The sequence below is a fragment of the Dermochelys coriacea genome, chromosome 5 (assembly GCF_009764565.3).
Source record: "Dermochelys coriacea isolate rDerCor1 chromosome 5, rDerCor1.pri.v4, whole genome shotgun sequence".
In the NCBI taxonomy this organism is placed as follows: domain Eukaryota; kingdom Metazoa; phylum Chordata; order Testudines; family Dermochelyidae; genus Dermochelys; species Dermochelys coriacea.
Window position 1 is genome coordinate 42,695,917 of NC_050072.1, and position 22,180 is coordinate 42,718,096.

The following is a 22,180-nucleotide window of genomic DNA, read 5'->3' on the forward strand; positions in this document are numbered from 1 at the left end:
ATCGTCCGTGAGCAGCTGGGATCAAGGGGAGCGGTGCATGCTGGGGCCAGTAGTTTCTTCGGGGTCCTGCTCCGTCCCAAATGGCACGTTGCATGCCGGGAAATGCACCTCCGGGTTCTCTGGAACCCGCTCAGCTTGGTTCAGGCTGCGTGCAGACCTCTATCGTTGTTCCTTTCGCCATCAGCAGAATCTTGGCCTAGGTGGATCCCGTAGGCGGCGAAGGCCCAGAGCTGGGAGGCCGAGGCAATGGATGTGAATCAGCCGAAGCAGGAGCATCTGCTGGCCCTGAAAGGTACCGAGACGGGAGCTCACCGTCCCTCCTCCTGCCTGGGCCTCAACCTTTCTCGCCAGCCTGGGGCGCGGGGTGGCCCCTGCCCTCGTTGCCCGCTCCAGGGCCGTGCCGGGAGATGCGGCTCGGCCCTGGGTGGCCTCGGGCCGGGTCTCTCCGCCGCGGGAGGGGGAGACACCAGGGCAGAGGCCCCGGCGGGTCAGTACGGGAGGGAGTGTGGGCTACTGGGTGGAGCGCGGAAGCAGGCCGGGCCCAGTGCGGGGTGGGCCGGCGTCGGTCAGGAGTGAGGGTGCCCTGTTAGGTTCCGGGAGTTGGGCATGACGAGCCCAGAAGATAGGCCCCTGCCTCACCCCACCAGCACCCGTCCGCCCGTTAGCCCGGGCAGTGACTGGGCTGCTCAGGTAGAGCTGCGGTTCCCTACACCGAGTGGGATGAAGAGCAGGCTGGTGTGATTAGCGCCTTTCAAGCAAGAATAAAACTCTTAGTGTATTAAAGATAAAATACATAAATATTGTCCTGATGTTGCCTGTCTACAGAAGCACTTGCTGTAGTTGTCACAGAAATATTACCGTACGGTAGCAAGTGTGGGAGGAAGTGGTTCAATGGTCCCTTTCTCAATGGGATATGGGCAGAACTTGTGCTAGACGTTGGCACTATGTAATCGGGGGACGTGGGTTCTGTTTATGGCATTGTTAAATAATCTCTCTGTAGTCTTAAGTAAGTCCCTTATCCTTCTCAGCTTCACTCTCTCTAGCTGTAAAATAGGAATAACTGTTGTACTTAAAATACTGCACAGGATCTTTTCAGGGGGAATAAGGCAAAGTGCCGTATTTATTGGTAATACACGTATCAATCAACACTGTATCATATGCATATGATATATATTACACTCACACACACTGTCTTGTTGCTGTTACCAACTAGTTGCTCCCCTTAACTTCACTGGCCAGGTGAGTTAGATGGGGGAGGGGTGGAGCTGGGCTTCTGCCCATCCTGTTCGATGCTCCCATGTTGACAAGACAATACCCGGGATCCTCTGCAAGACACCTCACATTTATAGCAGCTTCCCTCTTGTGCAAATCTATCCCAGATACAAAATCTGTGTCTGTGACCCTTGGTCCTTTGTGCTGCTTCCTTCTGGGTGTTGTCTCAATGCTGTTCAAAGAGTGTGTTTTCAGAAGAAGGTGCTTGCCTCTAACCCCCAAGGCCCTCAATATGTCTGCTCTTCTTTAGTGAGCCCACTTGAGAAGTTTTATTGTTCTTGGGTCTGGCTTCCATCCCCTCTCCAACTGTTGCAGCTGTCTGGAGGTGCCTGCCTTCCACGCCTTACTCATTCACACCTCCTTCATTCAACAGGGCAATTGATTAAAATGGGGGGGGAGGGAGATCTTATTCTACTTCTAGCAAAAAGACATGTTTTAACAGTCTACCGAGGCTCAATAAAGTTTTCTATATAAGGATCTGATACAAAGTTGTATGAAAATACAGGCATAATACGAGATCTATCTAGATAACCACCTATCTTTATATAGTACTGTATACTCCTGGGGGAATTCGGCATGGGTGCAGAATTCATGTCTCCTGCAGATTTCTTTGCTTCCCTGCAGAAAAATGACTTTGTGACTGGGAAGCTGCAAGAGTGGTCACATGCCCCTCACAAGCAGCACAGATGTGTCCACAGTGGAACTAGCAGTGCGGAGGGTGCAAGTGCACCTTGTGGCTTGAAGTAGTAATAACAACCCAAATACATGGTTTCCGCCTTCAGCACCCCCACTATAAAAATTTGTCTAGCACCACTGGATGCGTTGTTTTGGGTGCCTAGACCAGCCATCGGAGAGGAAAATCACTGGGTGGGGGGGCTGTGGATGCCCTGTCTGGTGGCTCCTACCCTGCGCCAGGCTCAGCTGGTAGTTCCGTCTGGGCTGGGGCTGAGGGAGAACAGGGCTTCCTCTTAGACCCACCCCCAGAAACCTCCCCCAGCTACAAGAAGCTCCACACCTCCTAGCCCCATTGCTCCTCAGCTGCAGAGGGAGGGGTCACTGTACGAGGAGCTGTGCCTCTATCCACCCAACCACAGTGCAATCCAGACCCTCCATGAAGCCCCTTAAGCCCCACTCCAGTTAGCCCCATCCCACTGCACCTGGACAACCCCAACAAGCCCCCTGCTCCACCTGCACCTGGACCTTCACCCTGCAAAGCCCCATTCCCCCAGCACCCAGAACTCCCCAATGACCCCCTGCGCATCCAGAGCTGTGTGTGTGTGTGTGTTTCTGCACGCGGAATTTTTAATTTTCTGGTGAAGGATTCCCTCAGGAGTAAGTACTATGAGCTCTTTGAATGAAAAAGTATACGAGTACAGAATGTTTTATTAATTGGAGGCTGAGGTATTTACAGTCTTGACCAAACAGATTGGAAGAAACATAAAGATACGGGTGATGGAAAAGTTGTGCAATACTTTGAAGGTGAAGTGGAGAAACTAGAACTTCGTTAGGAGAAAGAGAGGGTGAGAGAAGATCTTGTCTGGAAAAGGAAGACTATCTTGGTGGTAATGTTCTGCATGGATTTGAGAGGTAAAGGCTAGAAAGCTTCTGGAAGTCACAGATCATATAAACACCATTGACTTATGGGGGTGAAAATCCTGTGTTCTGCAATACCTGCAGTTAGCAGATGAGTTTTTAGCATGTGCAGCAGAGTGCTTGCATTTGCTATTCATTGGGCTTATAGTACACAGAATACTATATTTTTGTCTTCTAACTCTTCTTTGATCAACAGACAACTGCAGACTTAATTGATTCCTTGCCTCCACAGTCCAGAACTGATAAATTAATGTTTTCTACATTCTTTGAGTCCAATTTGCAAGAGAGCACAACTCCACAATGGAGCGCTGACCATTTTTGCCAGTAGTGAATTGGGACCTGTAACAATGAGAGAGAAGAGCACTAAATAATCTTTATCTGCTTTTCCTTTTTCTCGGTCAGTAAAAATTATATTGCTTCTGGTATTGTTTATCTACCATTGTGCTTTTGTGTTCATATTAAGTAGCAATAATGAACAACTTAAGATGAAGTCCAAAATCCTGTAATCAGTTGAGCTCAATGGGGCTACTCAAGTACATAAGTTATACATCTGCATAAGTGATTGCAGAATTGGGGTTTTAGGCCATGGTTATACTAGCGAGCTTACAGCGGCACAGCTGTACCGATGCAACTGCACTGCTGTAAGATCACTTGTGTAGCTATGTAAGTGGGAGAAGCTCTTCTGCCGACCTAGCATTGTGCATGCTACCACTTATGCCGGCGAAACTTGTTTCACACTCCTAAGTGGTAGTGAAAACATGGCCTTAGTTGAATCTACCTCATGTTAATACGCTCACTTTTAAAACACTCCTGAAGACAGTATATTGGTTTTAATGGTGTTAGTTTATTGCTGTCTAAAGCAGTTATTGAGGTTTCAAATGACAACATCAAGCTGCTTTTCCATAATAAAAAAAGAAATCAGCAGTTCTGCTGTTGTAACAACTGATTCAAAGCAAAATCTTTTCTAAATACACCCTTGTTTGGGGTATAGGGGACTGATAAGAGATGTAAGTAGATCCTTGGGCCTGCAGAGAAGTCAGTGTAGCTTTAATGCCATAGACTTTGCAATTAGAAGGAAAAAAGAACTTAGAGAGAACTCAAAACAAACCTGTCATAAATGTGTGTCCCTTTCAACTCCTAGAATTCAGTCACTGTAATGCAGTAGCTAAATGATCCGAGTCTAGTGTTTGTATTACTCTCTATGTTGGTATCTGTTAGAACACACACAGATTATTGAAAATTTGGAAGAAATTAGAGTAAAGAATGCTATGAATTTATTCCATAATTAGTAATGCTGTTTGTGCCCATTATTTAACAGGCATTTTAACCTTCATCTGAGAGAGAGAAATCTTGAATTTTGGAAATGAAGGAGTATCCTATTTAAAGTTTTCATATAATAGCATGGCTGTGATGTGTAGCTCTGAAGTTTGGAGCTAAGACTGATTGATATCTAGTTATGCTATGGAATTGAAATAAGAAAATCTTTATTATATATTGTCTGGCATACTTGGAGTCCAGAACAGCTTCTTGGCTAATCTTCTACTTTTAATTATGTGTAATTGTTAGTCCTATTTCAGGGAGTATTTTTTTCATATCAGTAATTATAATCTGCAGTATATTATTCAGTTTCCTTCATGGGAGTAGAAGGAAGATATTGTTTTGGATTTGTATTTAAAATTAGTATTTTCTTTGTTCTGTTTGCCCCCCATCTCCCCTCTCTTTTTTTTTTTTTTTCCTGGACTGATAATTTGAGAGGATATAATAGGTTTTAACGTCAAGCTGGTGGTAATTTTATTGTATGACTGTTCATGTTTTAAATGAAATCCTGGTGCTTTTAGTGGATAGCATTAGATATGCGTGTTAAGAACACAGTGCCATAGATGCATGGTAATTTGTGGGTAAATATAGTGGCATACAATCTGAGGGTTCCATTGAGGCATGCTTAACTGGGCAAAACTTCTTCACTTCAATTTCATATGACCACAGAAATGGGTGGGTGACAGGGAGGAGAATACTGTTTGGGGGGAACAGCATAGGTTTTTCCATGAAGAGCAGATCATATAAGTTTTATGTATGTTTTCTTTTGTTAAAGTTTAAAATATACTTATCTGGTGTTTTAAAACACTAGCAATGATTAAATATCTGTAAGTAATCACTGTGGTAAAGTATAAAGCATTCTGATACATAAATATAAACATTGCTAGTTTATCTTTACAGCATTTTGTTTTACTGAAAAATATTCTAGCAATATATGGCTTAATATGGTGGTTTCTTATTCTTTACAATACTTCTGCTTTAGGTCCTGTTTTCTTCTGATCTGTGCATCACATGCAAGAAAAGATTCTTGTAAATAAGATGTATTACGCTTTAGAGTTGAGGATCCTTATCAAGAGACTGTTTCTTTTATTAAGAATAACTGGATTCCTACAGTACCAGCATGGAAGTAGTTTTGCACTATCGACCATTTCAGAATGACCTCACAAAATTGCAGAAACTTGTGGAAGAAATACTGAAGGAGTTTCCTGTTCAGCAACTACCAAGATTTGTTCCCTGGTTTCCAAATGATTCACACAAACTTCCCCTCAAGCCGAAAAGACAACCACCTATTATTTCTGGTGAGAAAGCAGAAGAAGTGAAACAGCTTGTTGCAGCTTCAGAACCTTTTATTGGGCAACATTATGACTGCACAGTAGACCTTCTGGAGTTTCAGTCTAATTTGAAAACTGGTCAAAGTTTAATCCAGGCACAAACTGTGCATGCACAAATTCATTCAAGCAATCTGGAAGTACAACCAGCAAATGAAAAACCAAAATTGAGAAGGTCTTGGAGTATCTCTGTCCCTAGTCCTAAACTTAAAGAAAAAATTCTTCCTTTATCTAGAGAACTGCAGAGTAATTTAGAAAGACTGAAGCTACATGCATTTTATAGAGCAAAGTGGACAATTGAGCAATCTATTTGTAATAATCAAACTCTAGAGGACATTTGGATAAAACTGAACACAATGATCAAACACAATGAATTGCCAACTTGCAATGCTACAATCCAGAGATGTGTGGACCAGATATGGGTTTTCTGTGACATATTATACAGTGAATATGTTGGCAATCTTCTTAGAGAGAGATTAAATCTTACTGGGAGAATGAACTTGCTTGTACATAAATATGGAATAATATTTAGTTTGTAACTTTAAAACCGAAGGAAATAGTAATATTACTGTCTGGAATATTAGGTTTTGTTTTTTTTTTTAAACAGATTGCAAATATGCAACATATGCAGAAGGACTTGAAAACAACTGATGAATTCAATATCAGAAAACTATATTAACATTCGTTTGATTATCCACAAAAACTACGAGGAGGCTGGTGGCACCTTAAAGACTAACAGATTTATTTGGGCATAAGCTTTCGTGGCTAAAAATCCCACTTCTTCATGCATCTGAAGAAGTGGGTTTTTTAGCCACGAAAGCTTATGCCCAAATAAATCTGTTAGTCTTTAAGGTGCCACCGGCCTCCTCGTAGTTTTTATTAGTTTGATTGTTTACATATAATTCATGGTCAAACAAAATTATATCTGTGTATTTTGTAGTTGTTATGAACATTAGAATAGCCTTTGTGGTTTGTTCCCCCCCTCCATGCATAGAATCAGAGTCCGTTGTCCTGTGACTCTTGCAGATGAGCTGTTTTAGGAAAATGAAATCTCTACTTCTGTCAGGTAGAGGACTTCATTCCTGTACTGATTGAGTTGAAATTAGGAGGAGAGAAAAAGCACAATGTATTTTTTTTTAAGTGAATCATCATTGTCACCATGATGGATTTTGGTTTTGTCCTAGCAAGATACTGATTATCTCCAGGAAAAACACTCACTAGAATGAATAGTTTACATTTAAAATGTAAATTGACTTCCATTCCACACAAACCTTGTCACCTCATGCTTATTATGAATTATTTGCTCTGAAATACCAAATAATAAAGATAAAGATTAGAGAAAAAGTTTATATTGTAGTAATAAATTTTTACCTCCATTATTTTATGCCTTTTGTACCGACATTTTTTTTGTGTCCCTGCTTTTTTATCTCATTCCTGCATTTGAGCGTCAGTAGCTTATACTTATAGTAGTGAACAAAAAGAAAGTGCTAGGTTAAGGATTATTAAACCATCTGCATCTTGGAAAATTAGTCTGACTAGCTTGTGAAATTGTACATATTGATAAGATACTGGTCCTACTGGATGCATTGGTAGGTTAAGATGTTTGAATGCAGCATGGCTTGCAGTGACATGAGAGAAGAGACCCATCTTCAGTATGAATGTTGAATATGCTCCCATCCTCTTCAAAGGGTCTGTTATAAACTATAGAGCAGGTACCTTGGGACCCTGTAGGAGTGTATGGGCTCATATTTCTCTTGGGGACCTCTGCTAGGAAGTTTATGGTTATGCTAGCTGTCTTGGAAGAATCTGTATCCTAACTAGATGTAAATTTTTACAGTAGGCGGTAGCTATGAGGGAAAAATAGTTAATGAATGGGGATCCCAGGATGTTGGGACAATGTCCTGAAGGCCATTTTGTTGGATTGGAGTACAGAGAAAGAGAATTCCCATTTATTTCTCAGAAGACCCAACTGTTCTAAAACTTAATCATTTTTAACTGTTGGCAAATGTTGTTTCCCACTTTAGAGGTATAAGTAGTAATTTTACATTGCAAAACCCATTGGGAAACATAGTTCAACAACTCTGTTTCTAACCTTGTTTGTTTTCAATAAATAAACACGAGTTGCTATCCAAAGCAAAAATCTGAAAATGAATGTGATTTTGATTTAATTGGTAAATTAACAGTTTAGATGATAAGTGTCTATATTTGGCCTAATGCTTCCGTCCTGCTTCCTCCACTTTAATGTTAAGTTTCATTGCGAGTACTATTGATTTAATCTCATTGCAGTTCTTTCGGAATCTCTTACTTCTATAACAAATCAGTTAATCACTAGGTGTAACCATTTGCCATGACACTGGTAGAATAGATGTCTGACCCAGTAGTATAATTTCTTCCTTCTGATTCTCTACATGTACCTCTTGCTCTTGCCTGAATGTTCAGTCTTTTCTATTGATATGGAGGGTTTTTTAAAATCTTTTAATATTTCTGTTCAGTACAACTGCATTGGAAGTTTCATAGGATAACCCAGGGTGTGTATTAATTTGGGGGGAGGGATAGCTTAGTGGTTTGAACATTGGTCTGCTAAACCCAGGGTTGTGAGTTCAATCCTTGAGGGGGCCATTTAGGGTTCTGTGGCAAAAATAGGGGGACTGTTCCTGCTCTGAGCAGGAGGTTGGACTAGATGATCTCCTGAGGTCCCTTCCAACCCTGATATTCTATGCAAGTATCTATTCTAAAAGCTTGCACAGCTAAATTAAATAGTTTAATTTACTGTTCCTGATAACAGCAAAATTAGTAATAGAGAGACAAATAGCCCTTGTCTAGTCAGAATTTTCTTCCTTTTAATATACTATATAGAAAAGAAATGGTAGAGAGCAGTGCAGAATAAGCTTAAGTACCTCAGACTATCACACTTTTATCTTGGGCTATAACAAGAAAATCCAATTTTTGGCCCTGATCCTACAAAGACTTTACAGAGGCAGTACCTTTATTTAAGTGAGTAGTCCCACTGAAGTCAGGTTCTGATCCTGCAAAGATTTATGCATGTAACTTCACTCACATGAGGAGTCCCCACTAAGTAAAGTTGCACACACGTGCATAATTTTTTTTCAGGATCAGGACCTTAATTTGTGTTTGGTTTATGACTTCACAGTGACAGGTTATATCACTGTAATCTGGGTCTGCTTTATACATATAATTAAAATTGAACTAATTTTATCTAGCTATATGTGATTGATATCCATTTTCTGACTTAAAATTCTTGATAAGAATTTACTGTGAGAATCAAATAATTTTAGGACTTTTAGTACATGTCCACATTCTTCAGTGGTTATAGTTTTCTGGATAACTGCCGATGGGTTGTGAACACCCAATACTGTCTATTAAGAGTATTATTTCAGTTAGTACTGATTTACAGTCTTAAACCGGGAACTTTATTTTAATTTGTTATAGAAATGCTTAGCTGAAATGCATATGTATTTTAAATCTCCTTAGTATTTTGCTTGCCTTCATTCTGGCCCATTTCTCCATTACTGTGTTAGATGCTGTCAAGGTTCCTTCCCCACTCTGAACTCTAGGGTACAGATGTGGGGACCTGCATGAAAACCTCCTAAACTTATTTTTACCAGCTTAGGTTAAAACTTCCCCAAGGTACAAACTATTTTACCTTTTGCCCTTGGACTTTATTGCTGCCACCAAGCGTCTAACAGATATATAACCGGGAAAGAGCCCTCTTGGAAATGTCTTTCCTCCCCAAATCATATGCCCCCTTTCCTGGGGAAGGCTTGATAAAAATCCTCACCAATTTGCATAGGTGAACACAGACCCAAACCCTTAGATCTTAAGAACAATGAAAAAGCAATCCGGTTCTTAAAAGAAGAATTTTAATAGAAGAAGAAGTAAAAAGAATCACCTCTGTAAAATCAGGATGGTAAATACCTTACAGGGTAATTGGATTCAAAACATAGAGAATCCCTCTAGGCAAAACCTTAAGTTACAAAAAGACACAAAAACAGGAATATACATTCCATTCAGCACAGCTTATTTTCTCAGCCATTTAAAAAAACAGAATCTAATGCATATCTAGCTAGATTACATACTAAGTTCTAAGACTCCATTCCTTTCTGTTCCCAGCAAAAGCATCACACAGACAGAGAGAGCCTGTTTCTCTTCCCTTCCCCCCCACCCCCTAGCTGTTGAAAGTATCTTGTCTCCTCATTGGTCATCTTGGTCAAGTGCCAGCGAGGTTATCCTAGCTTCTTAATCCTTTACAGGTGAAAGGGCCAGGAGGGATTTTAAAGGTGTTTACCCTTCCCTTTATATTTATGACAGATGCACTCTTTACAGGAAATGGGATTGGGAGGGGAAAGATGACTTTAAGCCACTTGTGTATTACTCTACACTGTGGGCCTGGCCGTTAGTGTGAATTACTGAATTCCCAACCTCAAGCATTCAGGAATCATAAATCAGGCCCCCCAAAAGTTTTAAGATTATATATTAAAATTCATGAAGTTCTTTTAAATAATACATTTTGGGCCTTTTTGTTTTTGAGCTTCTAGAATTCATGTTCTTCATCTCCTTTTATGTCTCATCATTGTGGCAGACTTTTTTTAAATGAAAGCTGACAATTTCATATAGTTGCATGACTTAAGAGCTGTGGTTTTAAGGAAAATGCCACATATTGTGAGACTTGTGATAAAATTACAAGAGTTGGGGCAACGGTGAAATTAGAGTAGTCCTAAGACTTAGGACTAATTTGACTTACTTTGAGTCCTGTGGCCTTCAATGGGAAGCAGAGAATATCCACAGTTCACCAGCAGTCCAGATTCATCCCATCTTTCCCATGATATGTTTTGGGTATGTGGTGCGGGTGACAAGCATAGAGCTGTTGCAGTGGTTCTATATTACAGGCTGAAAGTGCTGTTGCAGGTCCTGTGCTCTTGGGGTATTTTCCAGGGTCAATTTATCACCCCTTTATGTTAAAGTGGCGTAAAGAGGCCAGGATGGGGTTGGGGGGGGGAATTCTCACAGAGTTACAATGGAGGGATACTGTCCAAGTCACTTCAATGACAACAATCCATTATCTCCAATGGGTGCAGTAAAAGTCCCCATATAATATTTGGAAGAAACCTTAAAGCAATCCACACATAGCCTGTGCATGAAGAATGACATGATGCCCTATGTTACTTTTTCAAAATCACAAACAGGCCTATATCTAGTCTTCTAAGGGCTTGTCTACACTGGCAAGTTTTGTTGCCAAAAACTACCTTTTGGCGACAAAACAGCAAGAGTGTACACACTACAATGGGACTTTTGTTGTGAAAAATGCCCAGTTTTGGTGACAAGAACCTCCATCCCTATGAGAGACTTTTGTCTTTTCTCCTCCCTTTATTGTTGACAAAGAGCCAGTATAGACGCTGCTGAATGTTCTGTGGACAGAACTGGCTTCCGCCAGTATCCCACAATGCCTGCCCTGATTGCTCTGCTCAGTGTTTTGGTCTCTGCTGCCCTGCAGGCATGCGCTCGTCCCCTTTCAAAGCTCCAGGAAGTATCTGTGGGCTGCTCCGTTTGGGGAACAAACAAAGAGCAAATCATTGGAAGCTCCTGTTCTGCCCGGCACTAGGAGCACAGCAGCAGGCAGACTGCGGCTTCACGGGGCAGGGGACAGACGGCTGTACTGTTTTGTGAGCTCTCTGTGCTGAGGAATGGCAGAGCTGCTCATGGTGCTGCTCTCGGTAGCTAAGGGGGCTGTGGGAGAAATTGGAGAGAATACCAAGATGTGCAGTGATTAGCTCTTCCTTCCCACAACACTGCACTGTGGGATACATATCCATGGTGCATTGCTCACCGTGTCGATGATGGTGTCCCCAATGTGGACATGATCTGTTGACAAAGGGAGCAAGTGTGAACATCCTTTCACGATTTTTGTTTTGTCGACTTTTGGGTGACAACATAAGTTTTGTCAACAAAACTTAGTAGTGTAGACAAGCCCTAAGTGCTGAAAGTTTTTAGAAGCTTGATGGAAAAGTTAAGTTTGGTGGGCTGGTTAATCGTATTACTTTTAATGAATATTGCAGGAAAAGTGTCTGGGATTTCACTTGATGATATTCTTTGCAGCTTTATGGCATGAACAAATTACTCAGCTGAGCGCAATGAAAAAATACAGGCATCGCTACAGTGTCATTGCACTTCCATAGGAGGTTTAACGGTTTTCTAAACAAAATAAAAACTAATGGAACTGCTGCAGTGCTTGTGGAAGGAGCGATTACTAATCCAATTGCTCCTCTTCCCAGATGAACTTACCTTCATTTGGATCCTGTATTTGTCTTAAGGTGTGAAAGGGCATGTTGTTCAGTGCAGTGCTCCAGTGTCCCACCAACTTTTTTACATAGGTTACAGTAACTGTTTGCCAGCTACTAAATGTTCCACTTGTTACACTTACTATGCTGCTGTTTTTGCTGTTTGCCTAATATTGTGCTGATTTCAGTGGAATGTTGACAGTTGTCAGCAGAGCAATAAGGAAAATGAAGGGTGTAATATTTGTTGTTGTTTCTGCACTTGGGTAAGGAGGCATCCAGTCCCTCTTGATGCAGACCTTATGGAATATACCTTAAATTCTCATTTATTGCTGATATTTACTCAAGACCACAAATCAGGCTGAATGAAATAAGATGTTTTCACACTCTTCTTCATTTTATGCCATCATTACCACTGACAGGGGTGCAGAATTCATATGGCCTGCATATTTCTGTGTTCCCCACACAGAAAAATGCAAAAGAAATCTGCAGGAGGACATGCACCTCTTCCATGACAAACCAGGCAGCGCGTCTGTTCCAACATGCCTAGAGCATCCTCAGAGATGCAAATCACTGCAGGGAGAGAGAGGCTGGGTGTGTGTTTGTGTCTGCGGGGGAGACATTGATCACTGTCAGAGGGTGGGGTTGGGTATGGGTGCCTGCCAACAAGTGAGAGAGACTCTGTCCCTTGCTACTCTGACTCATCAGGGGCATGGAAGGATATGTTTTTTTTTTATTATGCAGGAAGAAGGCTCTTTCCCTGAGGTAGAAATGTAGCAGCCTGTCTGCTAGTTAATTGATCTCCTTTTCTGAGGCAGAAATGTAGCAAGCTGCCTGTATAGTAACATTGTTAATGTTCCTATTGTTAGTTAACAGTTCCCATCCTCAGTCAATTCCTCCAGGAGCATAAAACCTTGAAAAGTTTTAAGGCCCCTTCATTGCCAGAGTGATGTGCAGCCTTATAAATGACAGTAAGAAAATCAGCTGGGAAGATCTATGTGCTTTTTCACTGTTTTTCCTGTGCCAAAGTGGCACAAAGGGATTAGATTATAGCTCAGGATTTACTTTACTTACCCATTTAAAAAGAAAAAAAAGACTGAGGGCAAATAAAACATTTACCAAGCAGTCAATAAAATGTCAGGACACTCAGAAACAAGCACTTCCCAAATTACCCAGCCAGGTCCAGGATGATGATTAGCAAAACTGTATGAAAGTTTGAGCAATTTAAAATTAATTTTTTTTTTTTTTTTTTTTTTGCTGTTTGGTGTTCTGTAATATAATTTAAATGAAAATCCAGGATTATAGCTGGAATGCAGGGTATTAGTTACCAAGTGCTTGTAACTTCACTTCCATGTGTTAGGAAATGCTGAATAGTCATTGTGACTTTTTTCTGTATTGTAGTTTAAATAAATTACCAAAACAATTGAAACTGGTGTGATTATATTGCATTATTTTCACAAATAAAATATGCAGAATTTTGCTGAATTGTGAATTTTTTGGTGCAGAATCCCGCCAGGAGTACATTATGCCTTCTTCAGCTAAAATCTCCAATTTACACCTTCCCATTAAAAAGAGCTTTGCTTATGGTTCACTTTTGTAATATAGCCATTCCCTAAAACAACTGATTATGCCTCAATTAATCATCTCATGTAGGTGTCTCATATTGTAGCATAAGCTACCACATGAACCATTGCACCATGCCCAAATGCATACCCAAAACAATTAATGATTTTACCAAGCTGGCATCAATGAATGCTGAGTAGACTAATGAATGTGAAATGGCACAAAAGTATAGTAGAAATGAAAATGCATCACAGTCTTTCAAGTAGCAACTTTCAATGCAAGCTTGTCCAGTTTATTTTTCTATAGCCTCAAGAGATACTGAGCTGAAGGTTGCCTTGATCTGCTACATATAATTTATTTCCTATTTTTAAATTGTAAACAATACATTCTATATGAAAAAATGAAGGAATATTATTTATATTTTGGAACTCCCAGATTCTTTAGATTACTTTGCCTGAGAAGCTATGACTTACTGATAATTGTGCTGTTGAATATTACATTGTATTTGTTTAATCTTGTGAGTCTTGTTACACTTAGTATTAGAGATAGAGCTTAACCAAAAATATTGTAAATGAGGGGAACACTGGTTTGCACAGACGAACCGCAAATGTTGGTCCCAGCAAATAATTTTATTCATATGCATTTAACAAAAATACTGAGCCTTTGTCTAGAATTTTACATCTTCAAAGCAGTTTGCAGAAAATGGTCCTGATCTTGCAAACATGTATGCAATAGAACTCAATAGGATTACTGTCATGTGTAAATGTTTGCAGAATCAGGACCAGTGTTTGTTTATTTGTTTGTTGTTTTGTGGAGTGGGGTGGGGTTGTTTTTGTTTTTTTTCCTATTCTCCATCTGGAAAATCTCTCTTGAGGATAAATCCCAGGCACCATGATATAGCTGAGGCTACGTAATTTGAGTAAGATGGTTTACATCAGCCTTGCAAAATTCTACTTGTCCCCTTTCCTGGGGCAAGATGGTTTGGTTTATTTTACAGGTGAGTAAAATCTCATTTATTTTGTTTTTTCATTATTGTAGTGTAGATTTTGTGCCTAGGCCATTACATTTTCATGATAGTTTTGCAACGCTGATTTAAAGTTTGTGACTGCAAGAAATCAATTGTATGCAATGACCTAGATCCCTATTAAACTATAACTCCATACTGACCAAAAATATTCACCAGGAAGTGCCGGTAATGTGATTGGTTGTATCACCCCCTTTCAAACTGACTTTAAAACAAGAAAATGAAAAATGTGATGGTGGGTTTTTTGGTTTTTTTTACTAAAATTATGAAATATTTTTGGATCTTTTAAATACTGTTTGCTTAATAACTTTTCCTTTCCTTTCTGAATTCACAGTGATGAGGTTAACCAAGCCTACATTATTCACCAATATTCCAGTGACCTGTGAAGAGAGAGACTTGCCAGGTATATGATGATCTCTTGATAATTAATTTATTATTATTTATATATCACCAGCGGTGTTCAGTGTACTGTACTTAACACATTTTTAAAAAGAAAAGCAGGTTCATCCCCTGAGGAGTTACAATCTAATGAATACATAACACAAAAAAGGATGAAAAAGGTGGATGGTACTAGAATGACAAGAACATCTGAGAATGTTTAGACTAATTTAGTAAGCAACATAAGTTGGTGTTTCATCAAGGCACACAAAAGCAAAAAGGATTAAAGCAGCCCCAAATGAGCAACTGAGACTTCTACACCACACCTCTGCAGTCATAGAGGTTACAATGTATTATATGAAGTAAACATTCCCCCTGTAATGGCCATAGAAAAGTAGCAAATCACCAACACCGTTCTCACCCCCAAGGCTTTGGAAGCTTGGTGAACAACCTGTAAACATGTTCCCTAAAAATCTGAGGAATTAGGAAAATCATAACATCCAGTGGATGCTGTTTTTGTTGTTTTGAGATGATTGTATGTGGAGGGAAGGTTTCAGAGAACCAAGTACACGCTGGGGAGAAAAATAGAAGCATGGAATTACCGTCCATATCTGGAGACATGGCATTCTGTATTACTCCCTGTCAAGGTTCATTCCCCACTCTGAAATGTTGGGTACAGATGTGGGGACCTGCATGAAAACACCCTAAGCTTATTTTTACCAGCTTAGGTTAAAACTTCCCCAAGGTACAAACTATTTTACCTTTTGCCCTTGGACTTTATTGCTGCCACCACCAAGCATCTAACAAATATATAACAGGGAAAGAGCCTGCTTGGAAACGTCTCCCCCCCCCCCCCAAAAAATCCTCCCCAACCCCTACACCCCCTTTCCTGGGGAAGGCTTGATAAAAATCCTCACCAATTTGCATAGGTGAACACAGACCCCAACCCTTGGATCTTAAGGACAATGAAAAAGCAATCAGGTTCTTAAAAGAAGAATTTTAATTGAAGAAAAAAAGTAAAAGAATCACCTTTGTAAAATCAGGATGGTAAATACCTTACAGGGTTAATCGATTCAAAACATAGAGAATCCCTCTAGGCAAAACCTTAAGTTACAAAAAGACACAAAAACAGGAATATACATTCCATTCAGCAGAGCTTATTTTATCAGCCATTTAAACAGAACAGAATCTAACGCATATCTAGCTAGATTACTTACTAAGTTCTAAGACTCCATTCCTTTTCTGTTCCCGGCAAAAGCATCACACAGACAGAGAGAACATTTGTTTCTCTCCCCCTCCAGCTTTGAAAGTATCTTGTCTCCTCCTTGGTCATTTTGGTCAAGTGCCAGCAAGGTTATCCTAGCTTCTTAACCCTTTACAGGTGAAAGGGTTTTTCCTCTGGCCAGGAGGGATTTTAAAGGTGTTTACCCTTCCCCTTATATTTGACACACCCTCATTACAGCCATTAGTTTACCCAGCACCTTATTTCAATGGGTAATTGACAATGATTTTGCAGGACTTGTTGCCTGATGAATTTCCTTGTCTTCTGTTGCTAGCACAGCATTCCAAGTTTCCCCTTGAAATTGTTGTGTTCTCCCCAGATATTGACTATATTCTAGAGGCCAGCCAAGGTGGAGAGAGAGGTGCTGTGCAGCCTAAATATTTTTCCCCTCCCCATCCCAGCAACAGACATTCTTCTTTCCCCATCTTCCAGTGCAATGGCAACTTATCTTCAAAAAACATGCATCAGGATAAAAAGACAAAATAAAGAAAATTGTATAAGAATGTAAATAGAGTAAAGTAAAGAAGGATAAATGGATCAGTTATTTCTGATGTGCTGTGCAGTTGGTCTTATGCAGGCAGAATTTCCGTTGAGGTTAACCTTTATCCTGAGATATGTCTTTGGGATTGAGCCCTTCTGTGTTGACTGAATCATTAAACACAACAGATGGAATTTTCAGAAATTCTCACTGTGTTAAGTGGAGTAGAGTTAGACCAACATTGAATGCTTTTGAAAATTCCACCCAACTTGTATTAAGTACTGCAAAAGCTGTACTTAAGGTTTCCTTGTATGCAGGTACCCTTTTATTTAAAACTTAATTTTATAAAATCACAAAGTTCCTAATCTGCACACCCTACTCAAGAACTAAACCAAACTCTACTAATGCTTAGAATTTAGCATGAGTGTAATTCAAGAAGCAATAAAGAGTTTAACGTGAAACTATTCAGTCTGCCCTTTATTGTGGGGTCACTAAAGAAAAATTAATTTAAACTAAGCCATAATATCAATAAAATTCAAAAGCAGCACTATATTATCAATTTCTAAATACGTAGAAAGGAAACCTGTCATTTGTATGTAGACAAGGATCTAGTTTATGCAAATGTTTTTGACCTATGCCATTATATATTATTACAGGAGATCTGTTGAATCAACTCATGAAAGATGACCCTTCCACCGTAAAAGGAGCAGAAACATTAATGCTAGGAGAAATGCTGACTTTGCCTCAGAACTTTGGGTAAGAATTGAATATGCAACTGTAAGGTATGAAGATTATTGCTAGATGAATCCTGGAACTTGAATTATTTGTGCTTATTAGCGCCCTTTCCTTTTTTTACAAATACACATTGCAGTATTTTGGTGACAACTAATGATAACTTGTTTATTTCATTAACAATAGGAAATTATTTACCAAGTATAAACACACAGTACTGATACTGGTGCAAGATAGTCACTGAATGTATTCAGTGACTGTCTCTGCAATATGTATCTGCCTCTGTGTGTAGTAGGGTCTAGGAGAGACAGTAGACAGCATGGCACTGCATAGTGCCCTGCAGTGTGTGCAGCAATTTTTAACTTCCAGGTGAAATATAACCCTTTATAGCAGACAGTCCCTTAGCAAAGTGCCTTCATTAGAGAAATTTACATTCATGTACAGATCCCTAAGATATGATGCACCAATGATAAGCAGGATTTATGCCAACACAGTTTACTCCAGTGTTTTCTAAATTAAGTTGTACAGGTGTAAGCCTCACTTTAAACTGGTGCAGTGCACATACATTTAAGGTTTTAAGGGACCTTCTCTGTATATCTCGTTGCAGGATTGGGACTTCAGTTTAACAGCTATCACTGAGATTGTCATTTTCAAGTAGGAATCTGACTTGATCATTTTTTATTTATTTTTTTTTCCTGATAGTTAAACTTTCAAAAATTGTGTATACTAGGAAATTGCTAGGGTATTTTTAGGGCCTGGTTTTCCAGACACTTATGTATGTAAGTACCTTTATTCGTACGTGCAGTCCCATTGGACTTGATTATAACAGGCACTGCAAAATTTTCCACTATTCCCATGTCTGGCTCAACTCTGTTAGTGGCAACAACGTTGGGATTCCTAGAGTAAAGAGGGGTTGCTGCCAGTAATTAGAGCACAGTGTCAATTAGACGTGTTCTGAGCAAGGTTAGATGAGACAATTTTTAAAATGCCAGTGGCCCATCTTTGATCAGATTCTTGATATTGCTAGCACTGATGGAACTGAACTGGTCATAGCATAGACCAGATCGCTGTAGAATTTTAAAATAAAATATTTACAAAAATTAAAGATGGACTCTATTGGATTTCAGTGTGTTGAGAATTACATTGTTAAAAAGTACTATTTTCTTTGAACAGAAATATATTTCTGGGAGAGACCTTTTCCAGTTACATTAGTGTACATAATGACAGTAATCAAGTTGTCAAGGACATATTGGTAAAGGTATGTGAAAAGATATACCTATTTATTGGATTTATAAAATGTGTCAAATCCATAGTATCTGGTGCATTTTTAACATAATACACAGCAGGTATTAAGAAATAACCATTAAAAGGTTTCCCAGCACAGGGGAAAAAAAAACCTCAGGTAGTCTGGAATGAAATCGTAAAGTGTTTTAGAGGACAAAATCAGGTTAGGATAGCATCCAAAAGCAAATGGGAAGAAAGTTTTTGTAGTATTAGCGTAGCATGATTTTCACAGCTAAGACCAGCAGGAACTGTATTCTGCACTAGCTCTAGCTTCTGAATGGTCCTCAAAGACTGTCCCAATTAAAGTATACGTATCTCTGAAATTATTTACATAGCCAAAGACTAGTATGCCACTGACTGAAATCTAAATTGTCTCTATTTTTAACCATAGCAAGTATGCTATGGTTAAAAGAAGCGTTGCAGAAATGCATTATTCTATTTCTTAAGTATAGATGAAAGATCAAAAATGGTTCAAAATTATTAAAATGCCTTTCTCTTTCATCTTAGTGTGTGCAATAATTAGCTCGATGAAATCTTGTTATGGGTTGAGTTATAACCTCCATTGAGATAGATAGATGTGAATTCACCCTTCAGTTAACATAACTGTAAACATAAGTCTCCACCAAAGACAAGAGGAGTATGTGTTTCAACCAAGAAGCTTTTGCTGAATATTGTTTTCAGAAGTGGGAGAGTAGGCAGAACAGTCAAAAGACAGAGAGGGAGACAGCTGGAAGGAGCAATTGAAAGCACAAAAGCAGAGCCTGGAAGAAACCTGGGGAGAGGTTTTTGGGTCAGGAGGGTAGGCAGCAAAGAGTGCTCTTGGTAATGTGAGCAAAAGATTCTGTTTCCTTCTGTTGGATTGCTTCTGCATTCAGAGACATATGACTTTGTACATAAACAAAACTTCATTAAAGAAATATCTGACTGTCACCATTTCTCTTCCTAACTGAAGCTGTGTACTAGACCCTAAATATTTGGCCAGCTACTCTGGTCAAAAGGGGCAACAATATATACTTAACACACTTAGCAAGGTTGGTAGTGATTCTCCATTACTAGCTATTTTTAAATCAAAATTGGATGTTTCTCTAAAAGACATGCTCTAGGAATTATTTTGGGGAAGTTCTGAGGCCTGTGCTATACAGGAAGTCAGAGTAGATGATCACAATGGTCCCTTCTGGCCTTGGAATCTATGAATATATATATATATACAGCGTATGTCAAATGGAAAGTCCACTTCAAACAGGTATAACCTCAGCAAGTAATAACTGCTCTCATATTGAACAAAAATGGGTTAAAATCTAAATCATGGAAGCCCTCTACATTTGGAACTCTTTTTTTTTGAAGCCAGTGGCAGTGCTGTGAGCCAAGGCCATACAGAAGTAGACCTTCTGTATGTGTACTGAATATTATCCTTGGCTTTAAAATATATATATATTTTTATTATATATATAAAAATATAATATTAGTTCTATTGCAGGACAAATGCATTTAGTCAATCTACAACCAAATAAAATGCATTTTCTGGTAATCACACATTCCCAACCTTTTTATTTATCAGCATTTAAGGGGGGAAAAAAACTCCTGTACTAGAACACTATTCATGCCATGGATCTAATTATGCTGCAAAGCAAAAACTGTTGGGCCATAAATAGAAATGGTAACTAAGATCTAGTATGTAGTGCTTCTCTTCTCTCCCCCCACACCCTTTTTTTGGGTCCCTTTTCAATACTTCAATATTTATTTAATAAATAATAATATATTAGACAAGTATGGAACAGATGTAACATAAAATTTACTCACTGGGGTTTGAATAAGACACTTTTAATACAGTATGGGCTTGCTGTCCTAATTCAAGCAAAATTGTCATTGCTTGCAGGCTCCACAGGTCATTCTCATGCATTAATGTTCCAGCAAATATTGCATGAGTTGTCTTTTACATTCCAGTTAATTAAAAAAACATGAAATGTATGTGCCTGTGTCTGTAGACAGATTTTTTTAAAAAAGGCTTTAAAAAGTAGATTCATTTCTGGTCATCTGGCTTTCATAGTATCCTGTAGATTATTTGAATTAAATGTAGCGCCTCACAAGGTATGTTTTTTTTTTTTTTTTTTTTTGTAATGCTTTGCTCTTTAGACACACTGACTTGAAAGCATTCAAACCTGTGGTGTTTTTCAATTCCAAGGCTGATCTTCAGACAAGTTCTCAGCGATTAAACCTTTCAGCTTCCAGTGCTGCAGTGGCAGAACTTAAATCTGACTGTTGCATTGATGATGTTATTCACCATGAAGTAAAGGAAATAGGAACACACATGTAAGATTTTATATCTCCTCCTGACTTGTGCATTTTTTTACACATATCCCTGAAATATTTTATATAGCAAAAGACTAGAATGCCACTGATGGAAATCTAAATTGCCTTTATTTTTAATCATAGCAAGTATGGTAAAGCTTGCATGGAAGCATTGCAGACATGCATTGTTCTGGCTCTTCTTAAGTACAAACAAAAGATTGAAAATTGTTCAAAACTATTAAAATGCCTGTCTCTTTCAGCTTAGTATGTGCAGTAAGTTATACTACACAGACAGGAGAGAAGATGTACTTCAGAAAGTTCTTCAAATTCCAGGTACTCTATATAAGAATATGCAGTGTCTGTAGCTAATAGATACTGTTTATTTACTTGCAACACTTGAAATCTAAAAAATATATTCGCTTTTTTATTGAAAATAGACTTATGTTAAACAGATTATTCTATGTCTTTAGGGGTGGTATATAGTGTTGTAGAACTTGCTTTTTATAAGACGTTTAACAAATGGAGAAAAATATTCAGTGCTATGAGATACAGATTTTTTTTTTTTTATGGGTGATGGAGTTCAGTATTGTCCCACCTTTTAGAACTTTTTCAGTGGTGTTTTTTTTTTTAAATGTAATTTCCTATGTTTTCAAGTACGTAAAAGGTTGTTACAAGGAGAAGGGAGAAAAATTGTTTTTCTTAACCTGTGAGGATAGGACAAGAAGCAATGGGCTTAAATTGCAGCAAGGGAGGTTTAGGTTGGACATGAGGAAAAACTTCCTAACTGGCAGGGTGGTTAAGCACTGGAATAAATTGCCTAGGGAGGCTGTGGAATCTCCCATCATTGGAAATTTTTAAGAGCAAGTTAGACAAACACCTGTCAGGAATAGTCTAGATCAGGGATGGGCAAACTTTTTGGCCCGAGGGCCACATCTGGGTATGGAAATTGTATGGTGGGCAACGAAATTGGGACTGGGATGCAAAAGGGGGTTGAGGGCTCTGGCTGGGGGTGCGGGCACTGGGGTGGGGCCAGAAATGAGGAGTTCAGGGTGCGAGGGGTGGAGGAGAAGGGGGCTCTGGGCTAGGGCGGGGGAGGGGGTAGGGGTGCAGGCTCTAGGCAGCTCTTACCTCAAGCAGCTTCTGGAAGCAGCGGCATGTCCCTCCTCCGGCTCCTATGCGGATGTGCGGCCTGGCGGCTCTGTGCACTGCACCATCCGCAGGCACCACCCCTGCAGCTCCCATTAGCTGCAGTTCCTGGCCCATGGGAGCTGCGGGGGTGGCGCTTGGGGCGAGGACAGTATGTGGACCCCCCTGGCTGCCCCTAAACGTAAGAGCCGGAGGGGGGAC

The 22,180-nt window shown here is 39.6% G+C and overlaps 2 protein-coding genes across 7 annotated transcripts in view; both read left to right on the plus strand.

Moving 5' to 3' along the window:
* The first annotated feature begins 152 nt into the window (after positions 1-152).
* Positions 153-22,180, plus strand: part of TRAPPC13 (trafficking protein particle complex subunit 13) — a 43,681-nt gene continuing 21,653 nt past the window's right edge. For all 4 annotated transcript variants that reach the window (XM_038401285.2, XM_038401287.2, XM_038401288.2 and 1 more), the window contains exons 1-6: positions 153-292; positions 14,725-14,793; positions 17,185-17,284; positions 18,434-18,518; positions 20,727-20,854; positions 21,094-21,166. In XM_038401285.2, the coding sequence (XP_038257213.1) occupies positions 247-292; positions 14,725-14,793; positions 17,185-17,284; positions 18,434-18,518; positions 20,727-20,854; positions 21,094-21,166 (501 nt within the window). In that variant the 5' untranslated portion in view covers positions 153-246. The remainder of the gene's footprint in view (positions 293-14,724; positions 14,794-17,184; positions 17,285-18,433; positions 18,519-20,726; positions 20,855-21,093; positions 21,167-22,180) is intronic.
* On the plus strand, positions 156-6,105 carry SHLD3 (shieldin complex subunit 3). 3 transcript variants are annotated; one of them, XM_038401294.2, is made up of 2 exons: positions 156-292; positions 5,165-6,105. In XM_038401294.2, the coding sequence occupies exon 2, from the start codon at positions 5,303-5,305 to the stop codon at positions 6,047-6,049; it is 747 nt and encodes a 248-aa protein (XP_038257222.1). In that variant the 5' UTR covers positions 156-292; positions 5,165-5,302; the 3' UTR covers positions 6,050-6,105. The 3 variants fall into 3 exon arrangements, with proteins under 3 accessions (XP_038257222.1, XP_043370140.1, XP_043370141.1); XM_043514205.1 differs by lacking the exon at positions 156-292 and adding an exon at positions 3,115-3,262; XM_043514206.1 differs by lacking the exon at positions 156-292 and adding an exon at positions 3,295-4,650.